This window comes from Lampetra planeri, chromosome 25, assembly GCF_965212315.1.
Source record: "Lampetra planeri chromosome 25, kcLamPlan1.2.h2, whole genome shotgun sequence".
Classification (NCBI taxonomy): Eukaryota; Metazoa; Chordata; class Hyperoartia; order Petromyzontiformes; family Petromyzontidae; genus Lampetra; species Lampetra planeri.
Window position 1 is genome coordinate 10199374 of NC_136131.1, and position 20151 is coordinate 10219524.

Sequence of the window (20151 nt, forward strand, 5' to 3'; positions counted from 1 at the left end):
CTTAAAATTTTTTTTTTATAATTATCGACATAGTGCTCTGAAGAAGGGTCTATTGCCTGAAATGTTGCCCAATGAATGCAAAGCTTGACAATTGCATCATCCCCTAGAGCTATTTTGTGTCTGGTGTAGATTTCCTTTACGGGTCTATTGTCACAGTGTATTAAGTGTCGGTAGATTAGTGAAGCGAAAGATTAGAATATTTACATTTTCCATAGCTGTAGCGTATCGTGTTAGAGTGCCGTTTTCTGAATTCTTTTGAACACCTGCAAACCCGCCCGTAAACTCCGTAACTACGCAGTTTGTGAAAATACAGTGCATTAAAATATTTAGCATGAAACTACAGCTCTTTTATTAAAACGTACATTTCAAGGACACATACTTTGTCATAATTTGAATGCAGACACCCCCATATTTATATTACTGTAGAATTTAGATATCTTAAGTTTTGTGTTTAAATTGCATCGGAACCTTTGACATAACAGTGGCCAATGCTGGCTTTATTGTTTTAAGGTTATTTCTCTATTTTGCAAGAAAACGACAAATATATGAAAATGAAGTCTCATTTCCAAGATCGTACAAAACACAAGCCATACATGTCTTTACAAAGAGCGTACCAATAGTTAACATTTAACAATTGCGCGAGTGATTTAACCAACACAATTACATTCAGTATGTCATATGCGTCACGTTTTATTAATGTTACCGTTTTCCAGTTGAGGGAGAAATAAATGGTCAGATGTGTGTTACGCAGGGAAAGATGGCCAGATATTCCTCCCTTTAAATTGCCAAATTCTACTTTTCTAACGCAACACTGTCCTTGATGCAGTTTCAACTGCATCCGCTCTTTCTCCAGGACACAGCCCTGAACCAGATTTCCAACCTCTTTGCCATATGGGCCATTTTAGAAGCTGCCCTTCTTGCACTGCGCTCACACACACACAACTCGTTCATATCCCTGCAGTAGTGTTAAGCAGCTGCATGAACTATTACCGACTTTCCTACGGGCCGCACGGCTCCCAACGACACCAGAAGCTCCTGGCGACTTGTATACGAAAATGCACGCGCACAAACTCCACAAATTGCTTTTGTGGTGCGTTCGCGTCGCGTCTTTCGATAAATAAGAATTTAACTTCGGGAGGCTATTAAAATGCTTTGGCATAGCAGTTTAACTTGGGAGCCTGACCTGTATTGAAACAAGGGGTTGATTCTGTTAAGTGTTGGTTGTCTATTGGAGCTGATATGGATATCATTGGATAGTTTTGAGCCAGGGTATAGTTGGGGGTGGTGGGTTGGCGGGGAGCGGGGTAGAATCGGTGTGGAGTAAAATATCAAATTGATTGCTGGGGCACCGCAAGGGTAGCTTGCAAGTGTAACTTTGCTGTGCCCCTAACAGTGTGGGTGCTCATCACTCATGCAGCTTGTCATGTGTGCTGTATTATTTATGTGGGCCTTTTTCAAATAATGTACAGTGCTGTAATATAAACCTACAGGATGTTCCGTGTGAGTATGAGCATCGTTCACCTGAATAGAAAAAGGGCAATAATGTAATGATGCAATGCTCCAAATTACATGGAATGCACTACATTTATTTGAATTTTTTTACCGGGTAACTTTTTTTCCCAGTTCTCTGGTGTTCGTACATGTGTAATTTTAAGGTCTTAATTTCAAAGCAGTTTAACAAACTTTGCTTCTGAACACCATCCTTATATGTTTACATCATGGTCTTTTCATCGTGTGCACGGGACAGACCACCATCTGCATGTAAAATCAACGTATGCGCATCAATCAAATGGATTAACTCGACTCTGCGTGCCACAAATGTGCCAAAGCTGTTTTTCTAGCGAACACTAACTCGTCAAAGCCGTGGCCACAAATGTCACACCGCTCTCCATGCACTCACTTTAAATCAACTGGCAACACCTGACCACAGGCACTGCACGGGGTGGGGGGTGGGAAACCCGGGGCTGGCATATTTGTCTTATTCGGAGTGGACCTCTGGCTTAATCCCTGGAATTTTACGACTCGCCGTAGCGCACTCTTGTTGCGCACGTTGTGCCAAACGTGACCTGCCTTTGTTGAAGGCGTCGAACGTGCGCAAGTTGTTCAAGAGGCAGGTTAACGAGAGGGGTGCATGGCCAGTAAGTCGCCGAAACGCGGGTGGTGATGGTCGTTCCGGGGAGTGCTTGGCCGTCTGAATACCTGCCAAGCTCATTTAAGCAAACGGAGCATTCCCAGCTGTTGTTCATGCGGCGCGGTCTGCAAATGCACGCAACAACTTGTTGTTCTTTGTAACACTACAGCGTTCGAGCTCCAAAGCCATCTTCCATCGCGAGTTAGCCAGACTGCTTCATTTGGGAAATACACACCACCGTGATGTTATGATTTTTGCCGTGTAAAAAAAAAGTTGTATGCTCCGGTTTGATTTGTATGCATCAGCCGTGGATAGAAAGTGGGTTGTTTTTGGTTAAAGTGTAAAAAAGTTAATGTTTTCAAAGCAGCAGCAGCAGCATAGTTTGTATTTTGAAGTGTGTGTTTGTGCTGTGGTTGAAATTGTGTGTTTTCCTTGCACAGAGGTGATGCAGGTTACTTAGAGGCTGTCTGCATCACAACCGGTCGGGGTGGGGAAGTCGATTAAAACAGCGGTCATTCTCCCCCCCCCTCTCTCTCTCTTCGATTGGTAGCGACGCTATCACATGCATGCAAAAACACGGCGCGATACAATGCGAGCATTGTGCAAATGCGCCAGCAGCGTGTTGTGTTTTTGTGCATGGTTATTCCGGTATGAACACAAATATGCTGACAAGGCAATCTGCGAAGCCAATGAAATAACACTTCGAACCCCCCCCTTCCCGCGTCAGGTATTGCGAACGTGTTGATTGCAAATACGCTCACCGCTTATACGCTTTGACGCCGCCACTTTTTTGGCCTTCGGGCATCCCACAGGCAGAACAGCGATTTTTGTTAAAGCCATTGGATCCAAATTTAACAAGCGGTGATGGAACACATTTAACCATTTTTCCGGATGTAAAGTAGAGGAGCGTAGTGTTCTGCACTTTGCTTGACTGTTCCACCCTTTATTGCCCACGTGTGCTTTTCTTTCTATAAAGTTGTTTGTAACGCTGGACATGAACCGTGAAAGAAGCGCGCCCCCTCACCGCGCCCCCCCAGTTCTTCCACTAAGCTCTCCTGGTTTTTGGTGTGTTTGGGACCACAAGTGGCCCTTTTTATGCATCCCGCCTCGCTCCTTCTCTTCCCGCGCAACCGAATGGCACGTTCCAAATTTAACCGTGGACGCGCACATGTACGGACGTGCGTTAGTTGATGAATTATCCTTGAAGTAAACGTTGGCACGGTGAAAGGGAAAGCGGTGTACTTGTCAAACGTATGCACTGGGCCATGGCAATGGTATCTGCTTGTATACAGAAATACCAAAAAAAAACACTGTCGGTGCTACGCAAGTTGCAGGTCAAGGGGATCAGCATGGAAGGAAAGACATCCACAGGGGGCCGAGGTCTACAGCTCTGACCCTTTTGTTGGTGGGGTGGGGTGGCGGGTGGGAAAGAGAACCTCGGGAGGAGATAGAAAAAAAAAGCACCTACCTTGTCACGCATGCCACTTTTTTTTGTGTGTGGGGCGGGAAATCTCCCCGTCTCGTTTGGTTTGAGGAAGGAGTGGATTACCCCCCCCCCCCACAAAAAAAACTGATACGAGACATTTGTGGAAAAAAGGTTAACAAGTGGAGCCGTGTGCATTAATTAAATTAAGAAAGTAAAAAAATACAATGAAGAATTGAGGAACCGGCTGATGTTTGTTTCACAAAGAGTAATAGTTATCTTTCATTGTTGGGGCAGTTTTTTTTATCTTGCATTAACTGTAATCGTGTAAGAAAGAACGGTAAAAAAAATCTCTTTGGAAAATAGGTTTATTGTGATATCTGAATTGTATTTATTACTTTAGGTGTTTTGTACATTCGTAATTACTTGTGTATTTTTCTTCTTCGTTAGTTTGGCCGTGTATGTACTGTACAGGTTTGTTGTGGTAGAGATGGCCTCAGGTCTGCTCAAAGTGAGGTTTGGAGTGTACTTCAACAATGCTACGCTTCGGGGAAAGAAAATGACCATAACATTCTCGCAAGCATATACTTTAGTATTTAGAGGCTCTCAAAAACGGTACATTGTTCGGGGCACAAATGCTATTTTCCGTTCGCCAGATGAGCGCAACAGAAGTTGGTCACTTTAATTAAGGAAAAGGGCGTGCACATGCGCTCAAGAATGCGAAATTAGTGTGCGGTACGGAAAGGCAAATTGCAGCAATTAATACGAAGGCTTTTGCAAGTCAGACAGGCACTCCTTTATGGGTTCTCCGTTTTAAAGTTTTAAAACAACACACAGGGATGTCTTAACGGTACTGACCTGTATTCTTGGTTCTTTCGGTAAAGTCACGTAGACCTGGTTTTCTTGTATTTTTGAAACAAACTTATATTGGGAAAATCTTTACAAAAAAATATTGATTTGTCATCGTTAATATTTCAGGGACACTCATTTGTCCAGTCCGTTATTTAGTAGTATTTAAAGTCTGTGTGTGATTCGGATTACTTGCCCATTACAAAGTTAGAGTGGTCAATTGGGAATATAAATTGTGGGGATTAATTTAATTTTAAAAAACGCAGGTAAAATTGTGCTGTACTTACAATAATGCTTAGGTTTCCACTGTGGCTTCCATGGGTGCTCCCAGTAGAAATACTGTTAATTATATAAATTACTTGGGAAAATGGCCCCATTCAGAACGCCATGAGAGAAAAAAAAACTTACCAACTGGTTCATGTGGTAGTTTTTTGGTGAAAATGAATAGCCGTTCATTGCAAACATGTTGTTTGAGTAATATTTGTGACAGTCCGGCAAAATGTAATCGACGCAAACATGGAGTGGGGGTGTCAGCTGAGAAAAAAAATGTGCCCAAATTTCAAATTCTGGAAAACATAAGTTGGCATTGAAAATATCAATACAAGTTTGTATACGTTGTATTTAGATTTTTAATGTATTTTAAATATCCAATTTATGACGAACAAAAGCAATGGCTTGCAGAAAGCGTGCAATGTCATGGACCGTGTGTACATGTGAGAAATTGTATGGTCAGCTAAAGTACGTTAAAATTTTCCTACCGCGGATTTTACTGTACTGTAACCATATACGATATGAATCTGCCTCAAATTTCCATGTTAATATAGCAAGTTTTTTTTTCCCCAGACAACATAGTGTATACAGCATTTAAAATTCTCGCTAAAGGTAAAAATACCATGTCTATACTATTAAACCATTAAGAATGAGGGATGTACATGCACCAATAAAGCGTTTTAAGCAGTACTATTTAGCACATCAATATTAACAGTTGAGGAAATAACGTTTGAAATGGCAGTGAGGTTCAGACACTGAGTAACTTTAAGTCAAAACATGCGTACATTGGATGGCAGAGGTCACCCGCTCGTAAGGACAACACTTATTAAATAATGCCCTTATAAAACATTTACCATTTGGAAATGGGTTTAGATCTCAAACCAAGTGGCATTGTGTATGTTGGGCTTGAAGACCATCTGGCTACCTGATATCATGAGTATGCAAAAAGCATACCAGAATTACACGTTTTGGGAAAAGCTAAGCATCGACTTTTGTTCTGAAAAGTAATCTCTGCTGGGATGTGGTGGGCCCAGACTAGCCCTAAAAATGCTGTTCGAATTGGTCAAGTGGTTAAGAAGATGTCCTTGGAAGCATGATACATGCACATCACAATCACATGTTGAGACGGAGAGAGATGTGTCCTTAGATATGTGGTTGATGATATGCTGACCCCTTCAACTCATAATTAAAACTATGTAGCATTTTAGACTTTACATTTAAGTGGCTATACAGTGTGATATGCATTGGAATTCTGCATATGTGCTAGTTAACTCTTGTCTCTACCAATTATTGGCATGATTGGTTTGCCAATCATTCACCTTTCCACCTTACCTGAAAAGTGACTTCAGATGTTGTGTGGTACGAGTCCATTCCTCGGCTAAGGAATTGAACATGTATTTGGCCTATCTTTGAAGAAATATGCATTGTATTATGAATGGATAGTCATGGTCCAAATTTATTGTTTTAATAATATTGCATTTTTTTCACTTGCAACATGGCATAAGGTATGTATTCATTTTTACCTTGTGGAAAAAGGGTAACACATGTTACAAGCCTGCTAGTTATTAAAATATTCAGCTTTTTGTAATCTCTCGGTAAATGAGGCCAAGCACTTGATTTTTCCAAATGCTGCAATGTAACGGTGCTGGCTCTAATGGGTCCCAGATATGTCCTGGAGGATTGTCTGAAAAGCTTGGCATGTCTGGAAGCGATCTCTGCACAGGAGGCCAGCTATTAGGATAAACCGCATTTCCTTCCTTCCTCCCTTGCTGCTTCCTCCTCCTCCTCTTTCTTTGTGGCTAAAAGTGGAGCACCCAAATTAATGCTTGAACCATGGTTGATTGTGGTATTATTTTTATTTTCTCTTTGTTTTTCCCCCCCTTGTTTTTGACAGTGGCCTTCGCTGGGTTGCCTGCAGTACATCCTCTAAGTTGCTTTGTTTGTCTTGGAAACTTCATGAACTAGAGGCTAAATTTTGGCGGGGATGGTATGTCGTGGCGCATACACATTTTCTGGGAAGTTACAAAGCACATTTGTATTTTTAATGGTGGAAAAATGCATGTGCGTTCGTCATACATATTTTGGAAAAGAAAAAAAATTGTATCGAAATTGGCACAATGGCATTGCACAATATCACGTATGCATTTCTAGAATCACAGCAGCCATTTTAAATTTAGTCTCCATTATTAATGAGCATGCTCAGCACCTAGATCCAGTAACTTTCTCATTCACATCATTCTGCTTTTTATACATTCCCCCCCCATAATATTACATTATTTAGGTATAACACATAGCCTTCATTGTTTGATTCCAGCAGTTACTCTTTAAGACTAAACACAAATGTACAGGATTGTTTTACTCTCACTACAGCATAGTTACTTAAGTCTGCACAGAGCTAGTTAAATACAAGGAGAGGCCCTGTTGCCTCGGTTGCAGAATTTGGAGAATGTTGGTGTTTAATCGTACACAAGGTTGACCATTACACGGGGCACACAGTGGGATACCTTTGCATAACGCGCTTTGGGATATTTTATATTCATAAGCAAGGAGATGGGATGGGGCCCTCTTGGGCACAGCCAGGTGTTTGATAATGTTCTCATAACAAGTTATTAATGGAGCCGAGATAGATGCTTCGGCTGTCAAAATGTGGACTTTGAGGCCAACGGTGTTATCTTGACTACTCAATCGCCCTGCCAAGCAGGCATTCTTAAAGAAAAAAATGTGTCTGCAGGTTTATATTTTCGCAGCATGTGAATACAAGAATGTAAAGTGGCGTATTATGTAAAATTGTTCACGCGCAATGTCTATGTATAACAATCTATGTTTACTCCACCAGTTAAAGTATTTTATTCATTGGAATTTTTGTGAGTGGCATTCTGGGTGTTGATACTTTTTTCGTTCACAGCGTAGGGCACTGCACCATTAACATAAATGCCACAAAGCGGATGGAAGTGATGCAAGCGAAGCCACTGAGATAAGCTTCTGGTTTTGAGGGATTTGGTTTACTTCCTTGTTTTGCAAAAATGTATATCTCTGCGGTTTAACTGCTCATTCATGTTGCATGCAAATCTCTTAAATTTCCACCTAATGTACAGCAGCGCCAATTTATATCTTAACAGCGTGTGCCTCATGTAGTTACCACAAATTTCCATCAACATGCGTTTCGCCAATGCATGCATCCATCATTCTTCCAATTACATTGACCACCATCACAGTGCTGTTTTTTTTATTATTATTACTGTTTTGATGATTTGTGATATCAACTTTCTAGAACTGGTTGGCGTTTGTTAAATTATTATTCATCCTGCAATGGCATTTTTCATGACAGGATAACGCTATTAAGCTGCATAGAACATCTTTTCTATAAAGAGAGCATTAACTCGACCATCTCACTTCCTGGTGAAACATTTTACGACTGAAAATGTGGCATATCCGGAGAACAGAATGCCACATGATGGCATTATGGTTAGTTAGGTCTTTTAAGAACCACATGGCAAGGGATTTACTTGTAATTAATATACCACTGAGAATAATGTGCCTGGAACATATAGCCCGGAGGGTCCATGATGGTATCCCTGGGATAACGATGTACTCTAGCAGTAAGATGTATGTAAAGCTCATAATTAGAAATTAGGATTTATAATGTCCATATTAGGATGTCTTTTTATATACCGTACACCCAATTGTGACTCGGTTAAATTTTGATCCATGCGTATTCATGCATTGGATCTAGATTGCGGTGGACAGATGCCAAGCGTACCACGTGTCACTTCATTGTTTGGCATTATCACGCTGGAATTCCTGGCTTCACAACTTTGTATAACGCCTTCATGATTATTGTTTTCTTCAGATACATTTCGGCTCACTCTAACTCTAAAGCAGTGCTTTCTCTGCGACTTGCGTGACCCTTAAGAACAACAGCCGCATGACACGGTGCGTGTCGCACACAATCTGGATTGCGCTCGAGCCAGTGCTAAGGCCCAAGTCTATAGTTCGGCAAGGCAACACTCCACCCATACACCCACACCCTGCAGTCAAAACTGGGTGCATGCCATTTTTTACTCTGGCCCGGCCCAGCGGCTTTCTCTCTCTCGCTCTGTGCCATTGCATTGTGGCACGTTAGTAAATGAATGGTGCAGTATGTCTTCGTAAGTACATTTTTTTTTTGAAATAAAGCAGTTGTTTTTGTGCGTGTAATGTTTTTGTCTTGCATCCGTTAAAGTCTACATGCAAAACACATTTGGATTTTTTTTATATAGAAAAAAGGCTGATTCTGTTTATTTTTTTATAAACCTGGAAGTAATAAACTATATGAAGCACTGAAGTTCTGCACGTACAACAAATCTTGGCAGGACTTTGCGAACCTTGTACATTTGGAAGTGATCAATTTATACTTACTGGATATTTTTTAAAGGATAGTTTACAAGTTTAGGCTTTAGCAACAACAATGAGATGAGTGGTGTTTTTGAGTTGTCTTCATTCATGTTCCCTTCAATCTGCTTTGGAATATTCTTCAACAATGACTGATTATTTCAAAATAGTTGTTATTTAGGCCTTAGCGCGTGCTTAGTTTATGGGAACTTGGATGACCGCATCAGTTTCCACTGGGTCGAATACCTTTTCGTAGTCTACAAAGGCCAAGCATAATGGTATTTGATATTCATTAAAAAATTTCAGAAACCAATTTTTGGTTTGCTTGTGGTAGAGTAAATGGGAGAAAAACCGTAAATCCTGAACCCAGCTTACTGCTGTGGTTGGTTGACCTCTACATTTTCCATTATTCTTTTCCCAATGATCTGCACAAACAATTTATATCCATGTGATCAGAGGCTCATGGTTTTGATTTCATGATTGTATTGAACGTATATAACACATGTTGAAGGAATTAACAAAATACATATTAGATGGTGAGTTCGGCACGGAGACACACTTTCACCTTGGCTTATTTGTAATGATGTTCGAAGGTGTTTTGTGAAAATTGGATTGCAGAAAGAGGCATATGCATAAATGGTGGCAGCATTAACCAACGTGGGTTATTGATTAAGTTAATTGAGCAAATTCTGCAAAGCGTGCATATGAAGCATAGAGTGGTGTACAGATAAGCGTGGAGAGAAGGAAAGGGGAAGGATTTGATGGCATGTTAGAGACATTATATTAGAGACATGACATTTTCTGTCAAGAATATTGGGCTGGGCAGAACATGTCACGAGAAGGCATGATTGCCAGCGGTTGGAACTAACAATGGAGTTACAACCGAAGGAGGGCATGTGCCAGAGAGGATTTGCCAGTGGGGATGGTGCAGTGGGCTCAGATTTTTGACTGCTTGAGGGAAACCTTCATACAGCCGTGGATAAATCATGGCTGTTTATGGCCGCGACTGATACAACAATAAAAGGCGGAATATTATTTTTGCAAACACTCAAAGAGAATGCACGTGTTTATTTTTTTGTCTCTCAAATGTAAAACACGATTTCGTAATATTACGAGTAAATGTTGAGATGTACAAAATGACGCACCTGCGCACGTCTTTCAATCCTCTTATGTTCGCACGTGCAACACCACGCAACTCATTCCTCCTTGCAAGCGAGTTGCCAGTGCGCACAAACACACACATATAGGCAGTGTGTTTTTTTGTGGCCGCAAAGTTTCGTGGCTTTCCCTAACTGTGGCCCTGTGTTGCCACGCGTGCCTGTGCGCGACAGTGAAAACTACATCGTTCGCGTGCGCGCTGTCGTGATGACGAGGGACGACTCGACGGGCGGCTGGGTGCCCCTGGCTGGCGGAGGCATCAGCCGAGTGGGCATCTACAAAGTGCTTCACCATGAAGAGACCGGGCGCAATGAGTTCCTCATCCTGGGAGAACGTCTCAAGGATAAGCTGGTGAATAATATCCGCATTGCCGTTCAAGAGTGTGTACAAAGTTATTTCCACGCGTGTGCAGTTAAACCGCGGAGAATCGTGGGGGGGTGGCACGCTTGTGCCCAGTGCTCGAACACACTTGCGAAAGGACAACAATTTAGAAGTTCACAAGCTGGTAGCATATGTACATATGTGGCAATTTTTGAAAACCACTTATGGATGAGGGCCTCCCCACACACTGTGTCATTATTTGACCACGAGCTTGTTTGCCCATCCTAGGACAGAATCTGTAATATTTACAAAAAAATTGAGCAGAGTATCTTAATGGCAGTGAATCTTGCACAAAAGTATGCCATAAAACACCTCACTTCATGTCACTGTAGCACTGTATATAACTGACCTTCAATTTGTTCAAATTCACTGCTCTGATACTTTATTCTCTTCTGCTTCCGGTCGCTGGGGTTGAAATAAATGGGAATTCGATACAATATCTGGAAAATCACAGAGAAATGTCTATTATACCATAATGCAGAAGCATAAATTAGACTTACCTTTTGTCCCAAGTGCTGAAGAAATAAAGACACCAAATCCACTTTGTTGCCGCGTAGAATTATTGATTAGATTCATAGAATTATTTATTAGATTCACTTTCAATTAAGAAACGTCAAACTTAAAGCGAATTTTCGAACAAAGTTATTTCCGCTCGACCTTCTGCGCGAGTGTAAAAATCCACCCACTCATGAATATTAATGATGGGGGGGTGCGGCATGTGGAGTGACGTCACGCGTGTTACACACAAACAGACATTCTTGGCTCATTATCGTAGTAGTGCGTGTTGGTGAAGGCGTGCACCATAGACGCGGCATCGTACACTACAACAATGAAGTTTGCTACACTGCCCTCTGCTGCCAACTAAATTGGCAACAACGTAGTAATGTATACAGTTGGAAAATCTTGAACGTATTCCTGACATTAGTGAATACAAAATAAATTAGTTACAGAAACCGTTGAAAGGCTATCCAGATTAAAATTTATATATATTAAAAAATTACTTCCTCAAGCTGAATTTGCATTGGATCTTTTAACGGTCTGCCAGACGTTTACTGCATCAAATTTTAAATTGAACCTTTATTTAGTTGAAAACTGCTCATCAGTCCAGAGCTGTAACACTTGGTTGTTTAAATGTATTCAGATTATTATTATGGTAACTGTGAATATACAGAATAATCAGGCATGACTTGGTTTTATTCTTGGCCCTAAGGGTTTTTTTATTGAGCCGATTGGTAATCTTATCTACAGCATGTGTTGCAGCCATAGCATTAAAAGATGCAGTTTATTGGAGGTGGCCTGCAAACTCAGAGGTCTTAGAGCACTGAGCTGGTACCGTTACGTTCCGTGGCAGGAGTCTGCGATCAAAACTGGATTCTCAAGTCTTACCGAGTTGATGGTCTCCGCCCGATCACAAGTGACTTAAATAACAACCAAAAATCACATTATGTTTATTTACTTAGTTTCGCCAATTTTCAATCTCTGATAAATAAAATTATTGGTTTGACTGCCTAAAAATTAACTTATCTTCCTTCAGCAGAGTGGGTGGAAATGTGCAAACACTAGTGTAAGAGGTCATTTGAAGATGTTTCAGTATTAGTGATGTACTCTCTCTATCCATGGACTCTTTTCCAACCTTGCATTTTTCATTTCGTATGACACGACAATGATAGCACAATCAGTATAAAATTAGGACGGAATGTTGATTTTTAGGCTCTTGTCAATTTGGGAGCATTCTGTGACTTGCTGAGCAAACGTTGGCCTTCACATGCCATGCCACAACTACATTCATCCATGGAAATTCTTCAAAGGTTAGGGCGCTTACACACATTAGTGTCGTGACGTAAAACCTCACGGTGAGCCATGTTCGTGCTACGCATACATATATTAAAACTATATTGTGTATCTATAAATACTACTTTGTCATATGATCCATCAATTGCTGTTCAAACAGACTTCCTATGTGTACAACGTATTTTACTTAAGAATGATTGAAGGGGGCCTCTTGTCAGATTAAATTGAACAGGGTCATCCAAAAGCCACTGTCTTTGTCTCCATCGTCTTTAAAGACGACTTCTCTAAATCTCCGCAGTGAGCGTGTCTCGCCTCGCCACCTTGCTCATCGCTCCGACTCCCTCGCCTGGACCGCTAACCGCTGACCACTCGCCTCGTTGACAGGTCGTACTGGAATGTGTCCTGAAGAAGGATGTGGTGTACAACAAGGTAACGCCAATCTTCCACCACTGGAAGATTGACGAGCAGAAGTTTGGCCTGACCTTCCAGAGCCCGGCGGATGCTCGCGCTTTTGACCGCGGAGTGCGCAAGGCCATTGAGGACCTCAGCGAAGGTAGAGGAAGTCACGGGACATTCGGTTTTTCATTTTTTTTTTCTGCTTTGCGCTTCCCCTCTTTATTTGACCTTCACTGTGAGATTCGATTTGTAAACGCATTGTCATGCCTTTCCGTGCTTGTTTTGACAATTTATTTTTGTGCACTTGCATAAAAAAGTGCACTTGCATATACCGCTGCCTCCGCGCTGCGCAGCTGCAATCCATCTTAACTCGCACATGTGCCTTGATGTCATTCTCCTTCTCCCCTGTGGTCGTTCGCTCATGTGTTTTCCTGCCATTCTGCCACTGGTTGTGTCCATTGGTTTTCATCCTTTCTGCAAATGTATCCTGACCAATTTCATCTTTTATAGTGAAGTGTCATGGCATAGATTTTTTTGGTTCCACACGTGTGTTTTTATTTATCTTTCTAAGCTATTCGAAGAATAACGTTTTTACTTGGTCGACGATATGCTTGGAAAGTTGGATGATAAGTGCGCTTTATAGGAACAAATTGGTGTACTGCAATAAGTAACTTCACATGTGACCTGTAATAGGCTGAGGTCTTGTCATATCATACATTCGTGTAAGAACTGCGGGCCAAATGCCACTTGACAAAAGGAGTTCCCTTGCTTGTAATGGGCTTTAGTGATGTGTGTGGTGTACCTTTTACTCTTTGAAATTTTTCTGTAATGGCACGCATTTTGTTGCCGCACGTAATTCGCTCTTCGTCTTCCAGCAGGGTCCACAACGTCATCTTCCACGTTGCAAAATGAATCTGAAGTTGGGGATGACGATGTCTTCACCGTGAGTGCTTGTCTCGTTATTTCGTCCCGGTGTACTGTGCTTTTCATTTGCACCGATGATAGAGTAAATACATTGAAAACAAATCAAATAATTGCATTAGAATGTCTAACTTGTGTTTTCCCCGTTAGGTCAGCTTGCTCCTAAGCTAATTGCATTGCTTGTTAAATGTTAACCTTTCTGCTTGCAACAGCCCTCCACTGACTTGGGGCATGAAGTATATTTCTATCTTTTCCATGCTTTTCCACTTGGCCTCATTCCCATCACATTTAAAAATCACATCCTGCTTTCAAATTCTTTCTCTTTCGCACAGATGTACAAAACATCTCTGCTTTTGCGACCAAATTTTTCCAGTAACTGAAATGAAATGGCAACGTGTACAGTATGCGTGTGTAAAATCCTGCCATGGTAGTCGGCTTAAACATATGAGCGATACTTTATACATTTGTTTTATGTGCTCATACAAGCCGAATGTAGACCTTATGGAAAACACATTAACTGTACAAAGCCTGGGTTGGGCATGGAATTAGCAAAATTGCACACAAGTATAGATGCCAAGTCTCAAACATAACTTGTAAATAAATAACCGACCAATACTCTCATTTTGTTTTCTTATGATTAATTTGTTTGTGCATATTTAGCTTTCTTAGTTTGGCATTTTTTTTCCCCTCCTTTTTCAAGGTTATAAAAAAATACCATTGGACTAGAAGCAAAGACTAGGACATTGTTTTAACATTTTGAAGCTCATGATTTTTTTTTGCTTGATATTTTTCCCTGCACATCTGGCTTTCATTTTGTAATTATGTGGGATTGGTGGAAAAATTCAGTAGGCTCAAGCCCCAAAGAAGGGGGTACTTCTAATGCCAAACTCTTTTTGATGTTGTCATTAAAACATTCACAGGTAATCGTTATTTTAAGGAGGTAAAACAAAGGGGATCATTGTATTATTGTTGGGCTTAGCCTAGCCACTTTAATAAACTATCATTAGAAAACTTCATACCGTTCAAATGAGTTTTCTAGCTCGATAATGTCACTGGCAGCAATTTTTTTCATTTATTTTTACATTTAAGCTCACATTTCTTACTCGCATGTTACGCTAATCTTTTACGTAGCCTTTCACACCATAAGAAGTACACGCATCTCAAAAATATCAGCCATATCTCGCCAGGAAGATGTGTGTTTTCGAGCATATGGAGTTTGCTTGTTCATAGGCTTTATGTGTACAGTGTAAACATTGCCTAGTCGCTGTGGTAGGTGTTCCACTGCCTTGCTCTTTGCCCTTGGCTAAGGAGCCATTGCGTAACCTAGGCGGTAAGGAGGGCCAATTGTCATTGAACTCGAGGAAAGTCACCACTCGCCAATTGTGCAAACAACTGGGTTGCAATTTTCGATTACGTTACAAATGATTGCCGCAAGAATTTCCGTCCCGCAGTATACACAAAAACAGTGTTCTCCCTACAACTGTAATCCATTCTGCCGGGACTGGCAAAAGTGTGCTTGCTGGTTTTTCGACTCCCTTCTAAAACATGTGCACACTAAACCCACTGACTTCTTGCACTGCATCATTAAAGCCTGTGCCATTATCCACATTACAGGCCATGGCAATGTAAATAATATGTGGTGGTGGTGGTGGGGTGGACGGCGAAAAAACGCCTGATGCCTAACGCAGGTTTTTGTGAGGAATGTTAAATCTAAGAGGATCTGCAAATTGGCGTCTGCTCCTTCAAAAAAAAGGAACCACTGCCTCTGCTGCTTGCCTCTTGGAAGTTGCCTGTTGCGTAAGGTTGTCGGCAGCGGTGTGGAAGCTGGTGCTTCCGCTCTGTTGGTTTTGCAATTCGTTTGCCGCAGTCTTCTTTTCGCTCGGTTCTCAGGCTCAAGGAAGACAAGGGGGGGGGGGGGCAAAGGGGGGGTGTTTTGCTCATGACATCTGGGTGTACTTGACCGTACAGGTTTTATATTTGCCAAATCAAAATGCGCTTTGGTAAAAAGATGGAAGTTGCCTACCCAGCACTGTAGGATATTGTTCACCCTATAGCGGTATGAGTTATTTAATCGCATCGCACTGGTTTTAACTTGCACATTACAAAGCAGCATTTCCTTGTGTTGCTGGCTACAAGCCACCGATGTAGTAGAATCTCCTTCGTTTATTCTTACGTGAGAAAGTCCGGTTTGCGCGCGCACACACGTACATGTGTGCAAATAACACATGCGCACACACACACGTACATGTGTGCAAATAACACACGCGCACACACACACTCACGTACATGTGTGCAAATAACACATGCGCACGCGCACACACACACTCACGTACATGTGTGCAAATAACACACGCGCACACACACACGTACATGTGTGCAAATAACACATGCGCACGCGCACACACACACACTCACGTACATGTGTGCAAATAACACATGCGCACACACACACGTACATGTGTGCAAATAACACACGCGCACACACACACGTACATGTGTGCAAATAACACATGCGCACGCGCACACACACACTCACGTACATGTGTGCAAATAACACATGCGCACACACACACGTACATGTGTGCAAATAACACATGCGCACGCGCACACACACACACTCACGTACATGTGTGCAAATAACACACGCGCACACACACACACACACGTACATGTGTGCAAATAACACATGCGCACGCGCACACACACACTCACGTACATGTGTGCAAATAACACACGCGCACACACACACGTACATGTGTGCAAATAACACATGCGCACGCGCACACACACACACTCACGTACATGTGTGCAAATAACACACGCGCACACACACACGTACATGTGTGCAAATAACACATGCGCACGCGCACACACACACACTCACGTACATGTGTGCAAATAACACACGCGCACACACACACGTACATGTGTGCAAATAACACATGCGCACGCGCACACACACACACATACATGTGTGCAAATAACACACGCGCACACACACATACGTACATGTGTGCAAATAACACATGCGCACGCGCACACACACGTACATGTGTGCAAATAACACATGCGCACGCGCATACACACACACAAAACTAGGCGCCAGGGTGACTGGTCGTCACAAAGTGGGGTTGATTGCAGCTTACACATTTGGCGGTGCCTCACTCGTAACACCATACAGACCGGTAGGATTTCAGCTGTCAAGTAAACATTGCCCCAAGAGCATTCCATCCATTCATTGATGATTTTAAAAGCGATGTTTTTTTGTTGTTTCGATTCGGTATCAATGGAGGTGGGGTGGGTGGAGGGAATATCTACAACACCTTTTAGACCTCTCTGTGAAAATATATTTTCGTCAACTTTTGTTTAAAGTACAACTCATTATTGTTATTGTTTAAATTGCATCCAGCCATAGCCCCTTTTCTGGTGTTCACGGGAAGTGCACCCTACTTAACACGTCACAAACACGGGTAATGAAATTTAAAGGGGATTGGCAATAGGGTAGGGCACATTAAAGTGAGCAGTTTTTTGTTCAATCGGGGCCTATTTGTGTTTACATTTTTCTGCCTGCATAGCTCACATGCTGAATGCATTAGAAAAGGCTGCAGGGCAGCTGTTGGACCTCGGCGCTTGGTACAGTATTGGCATCGCCAATAGAAACACTTAGATTCTCTGAAGTCCAAACTCATTTCATAGTGCCGTTCTGACGTTTAACGTGGCAAAATGTGCTCTTGCAGACCGTCAGCTGGAAAATGTAAAAAAAATGTTAAACTTCCACTCCGTGACATACTCTGGGTGGGTGTTTCCCTAATTTTCACAGTTACTCAAGAGCTGAATTCGACGTTTGTTAAACGTGCCCATTGCTTCTGTGTTTTCTTTGTTGACCTCCCACCACACATTAGTCATACTTTTGCAGAGTGAACATCGTGGCTGTTGCAGTGTGTTGATAAGAAAAAAGGTTTGTTGTTAACATAATATTAAATATTTTGTTACAACTCTTTTGCTCTTGCTATCCATTTCCTGTGGGTAGTTTAGCCAACTTTGTTGCAACATTTGTTTAAAAACAACAACATACATTTCATGTAAAAAAAAACGAATAGAACTTTGCACTTGTCACCCAAGGCATAGATATGATAGCTGTCTGTGTATTTATTGATAATTTGTTTAAACATTTGCCATGCATTATACGTTTCAGATATTTAAAGCAAATTCCAATTTACAGATATCTAAAATTTGTAAAATTTTCTGAAATTTTGTCATTCTGAAAGTTGGCATCACTTTCTAATACAAATCCATAGGCTGCATTCAGCTGACCTCGCTCTTTCCACACTTCTGAAATTCTTAGTGTAACCTTTAGCCCTGGGAATTAACGGCGATGGCAGACAGGTGTTCCAAACACGACGGAGAGTAATTACCATAGCATGCCAAGAAAATAGCAACATTGCCTAAAAAGAGAACATTTTGTGCGAATTGAAGGTCTTTGTATTTGCAAGTTTAACTTTTCTTTCCATTGGGACTACAATGCTGTATTGTTTTTTTTATTTTTAATGCTTCTTTTAATTTTCTCACCAGTTGATGGGTAGCTAGTCTCATCTTTGTAACAAATTGGTGGCTTGTGCTTAATTTGCGGTCTCATCTGCCTGATGTGATCTTTGTAGTGGCTTAATTTTTGTGGTGGGGGGGGGTTAGAATGCAGCAGGTCAATGCCGTAAGTTCATTCAGAGTTATGTTTGATCCCCTGGTGGACTTTACCATGTGTCAACATTCCAGTGCTTTTTCATGTTGAACCAAATAAACTTAGAAGATCCTGTTCTGAACTTGAACCTATAGGCTTAATGCTGTCATACGGGGCACAGAGTGGACCCGACTACTGTGGCAGTTACATATCTGAAATGCTGCAGCCTGCAGGAAAAAGTCTTATAATTTATTTTAATCTGTTAAAATATTGCTTAATCTTCACACCTGCATGAAATTGCTGACCGCAAACTTTTACATTAAAGCATCAGACAAAGGAGCTCTTTTTAAATCAAATGTGCAGGACATGTTCCCACATGTTCACAGAGGCAAGACAAATCATGATCATTCCTTAGACTCCAAAGAATGATCGTACATTTTTTTCCCTGTGTGCCTCGAGAGTGGGACATTTCACGGAAAGAAAACAAGGCTCAGCCGCATTTATGTAGGTCAGGTATTTAAAGTGGTCCATTGCCAGCAATATTATATAATTTCTATCCAAGCAAAGTCATGAACATACATTGTCGGGACCAAGTTTGAGCGAAATCCTTGACGGGACTTGCATTTGTGACTAGGGTAGGCGCCCTTGCTAATTCTTCGCGGCGTCTCTTCGTTTTGGCGTGGCAGACGGCGACCGACAGCTCCTCGGCATCCAGTCGCAGGGAGCCACCACCGCCGAGGCCCGTCGAGCCGTGCCGGGGCCGCTGTCTGGTGCGGCCCGCGCACGAGGACTACCGCCATATGGTGCAGCTGCCTTCGGAGCGCGTTGTGCAGGTCCGTCTCAACTGTTGCTCACCCAGTCCTCCTCCTGCACTGGGCGCCGCGGTGGCGAGATGTTAACTACCTCGCCTGGTATGCGGGAGGGTCGTGGGTTCGATCCAGACCCTAACGCCTGCTGCTATATATTTGGAATTTGCGGGTTCGCTCTCCTCGTGGTCGCATGGATTTTTCTCCGGGTCCTCTGGTTTTCACAAAAATTTAGAATCGATGTGTTTAGAGTATTTGGCTCCTTAAAATTTGCACGTGATAAGCCACTTCGTTGAGCTGTCATTTGTGGCCAGGTCGCTTCTGAAAAAAAGCTATATAGCTTAGTGGGCCTTGCCTGATAAAATAAAAAATAGTTTAGTTGATATGGTGTGTCCTTGAAATATACCATGTACCCGTAAATTAAAATATTTGAAGCACACTCCCCCGAAGCTCAGTTTTGCGAAGCGATGCTGACTTGTTGCGTTGGCTGAAATCTCCGTGCTGTGCAGAAACGTCACGTGCCAGGCAGTTCCAGTTTAGTCACTCCTTTTGCATTGGATCGCATGTTTCCCGAATTGCCTTGTGGTATTTGTTGAATTCAGTCGTGGTTTTTTTCCTTAACCTTTACAATTGCATGTACCATTTCAAGCTGTAAATTGACTAAATGTCTTCATGGAAATAATGGGGTTCTTCAGGAGGAGGACTTCTTCACAATCATGGCTATCGCCTGCTAATGAAGCTGGTTGTGATCACCAGCGAAATGTTGTACTCTAATTATAAATGTTGTGTGGGTTTACTCTCCAGCACACCGGTGTGCTGAAGTAGTGGCTATTTGGCACGTTTTGTGTACGTGACAAACCCTACGAGTTGGCGGTGTCAGGTGGTGGTGGGTTTAATGACACGTTTATATATTTACGCGATCTAACCCAAAAAACCTTCATTATGGATAAAATGCTTGGGGACCCCACCGCTAAATTAG

At 42.0% G+C, this 20151-nt stretch overlaps 1 protein-coding gene across 4 annotated transcripts in view; it reads left to right on the forward strand.

Moving 5' to 3' along the window:
- The window catches only part of SPRED2 (sprouty related EVH1 domain containing 2), a 33597-nt gene that overhangs the window by 4639 nt on the left and 8807 nt on the right, over window positions 1–20151 (forward strand). Inside the window, exons 2-7 of one of the 4 annotated variants that reach the window (XM_078606278.1) lie at window positions 6568–6660; window positions 7579–8606; window positions 10376–10553; window positions 12759–12927; window positions 13646–13713; window positions 19053–19199. In XM_078606278.1, the coding sequence (XP_078462404.1) occupies window positions 8599–8606; window positions 10376–10553; window positions 12759–12927; window positions 13646–13713; window positions 19053–19199 (570 nt within the window). In that variant the 5' untranslated portion in view covers window positions 6568–6660; window positions 7579–8598. The remainder of the gene's footprint in view (window positions 1–6567; window positions 6661–7578; window positions 8607–10375; window positions 10554–12758; window positions 12928–13645; window positions 13714–19052; window positions 19200–20151) is intronic. The other 3 variants (XM_078606279.1, XM_078606275.1, XM_078606277.1) reach the window with 3 other exon arrangements.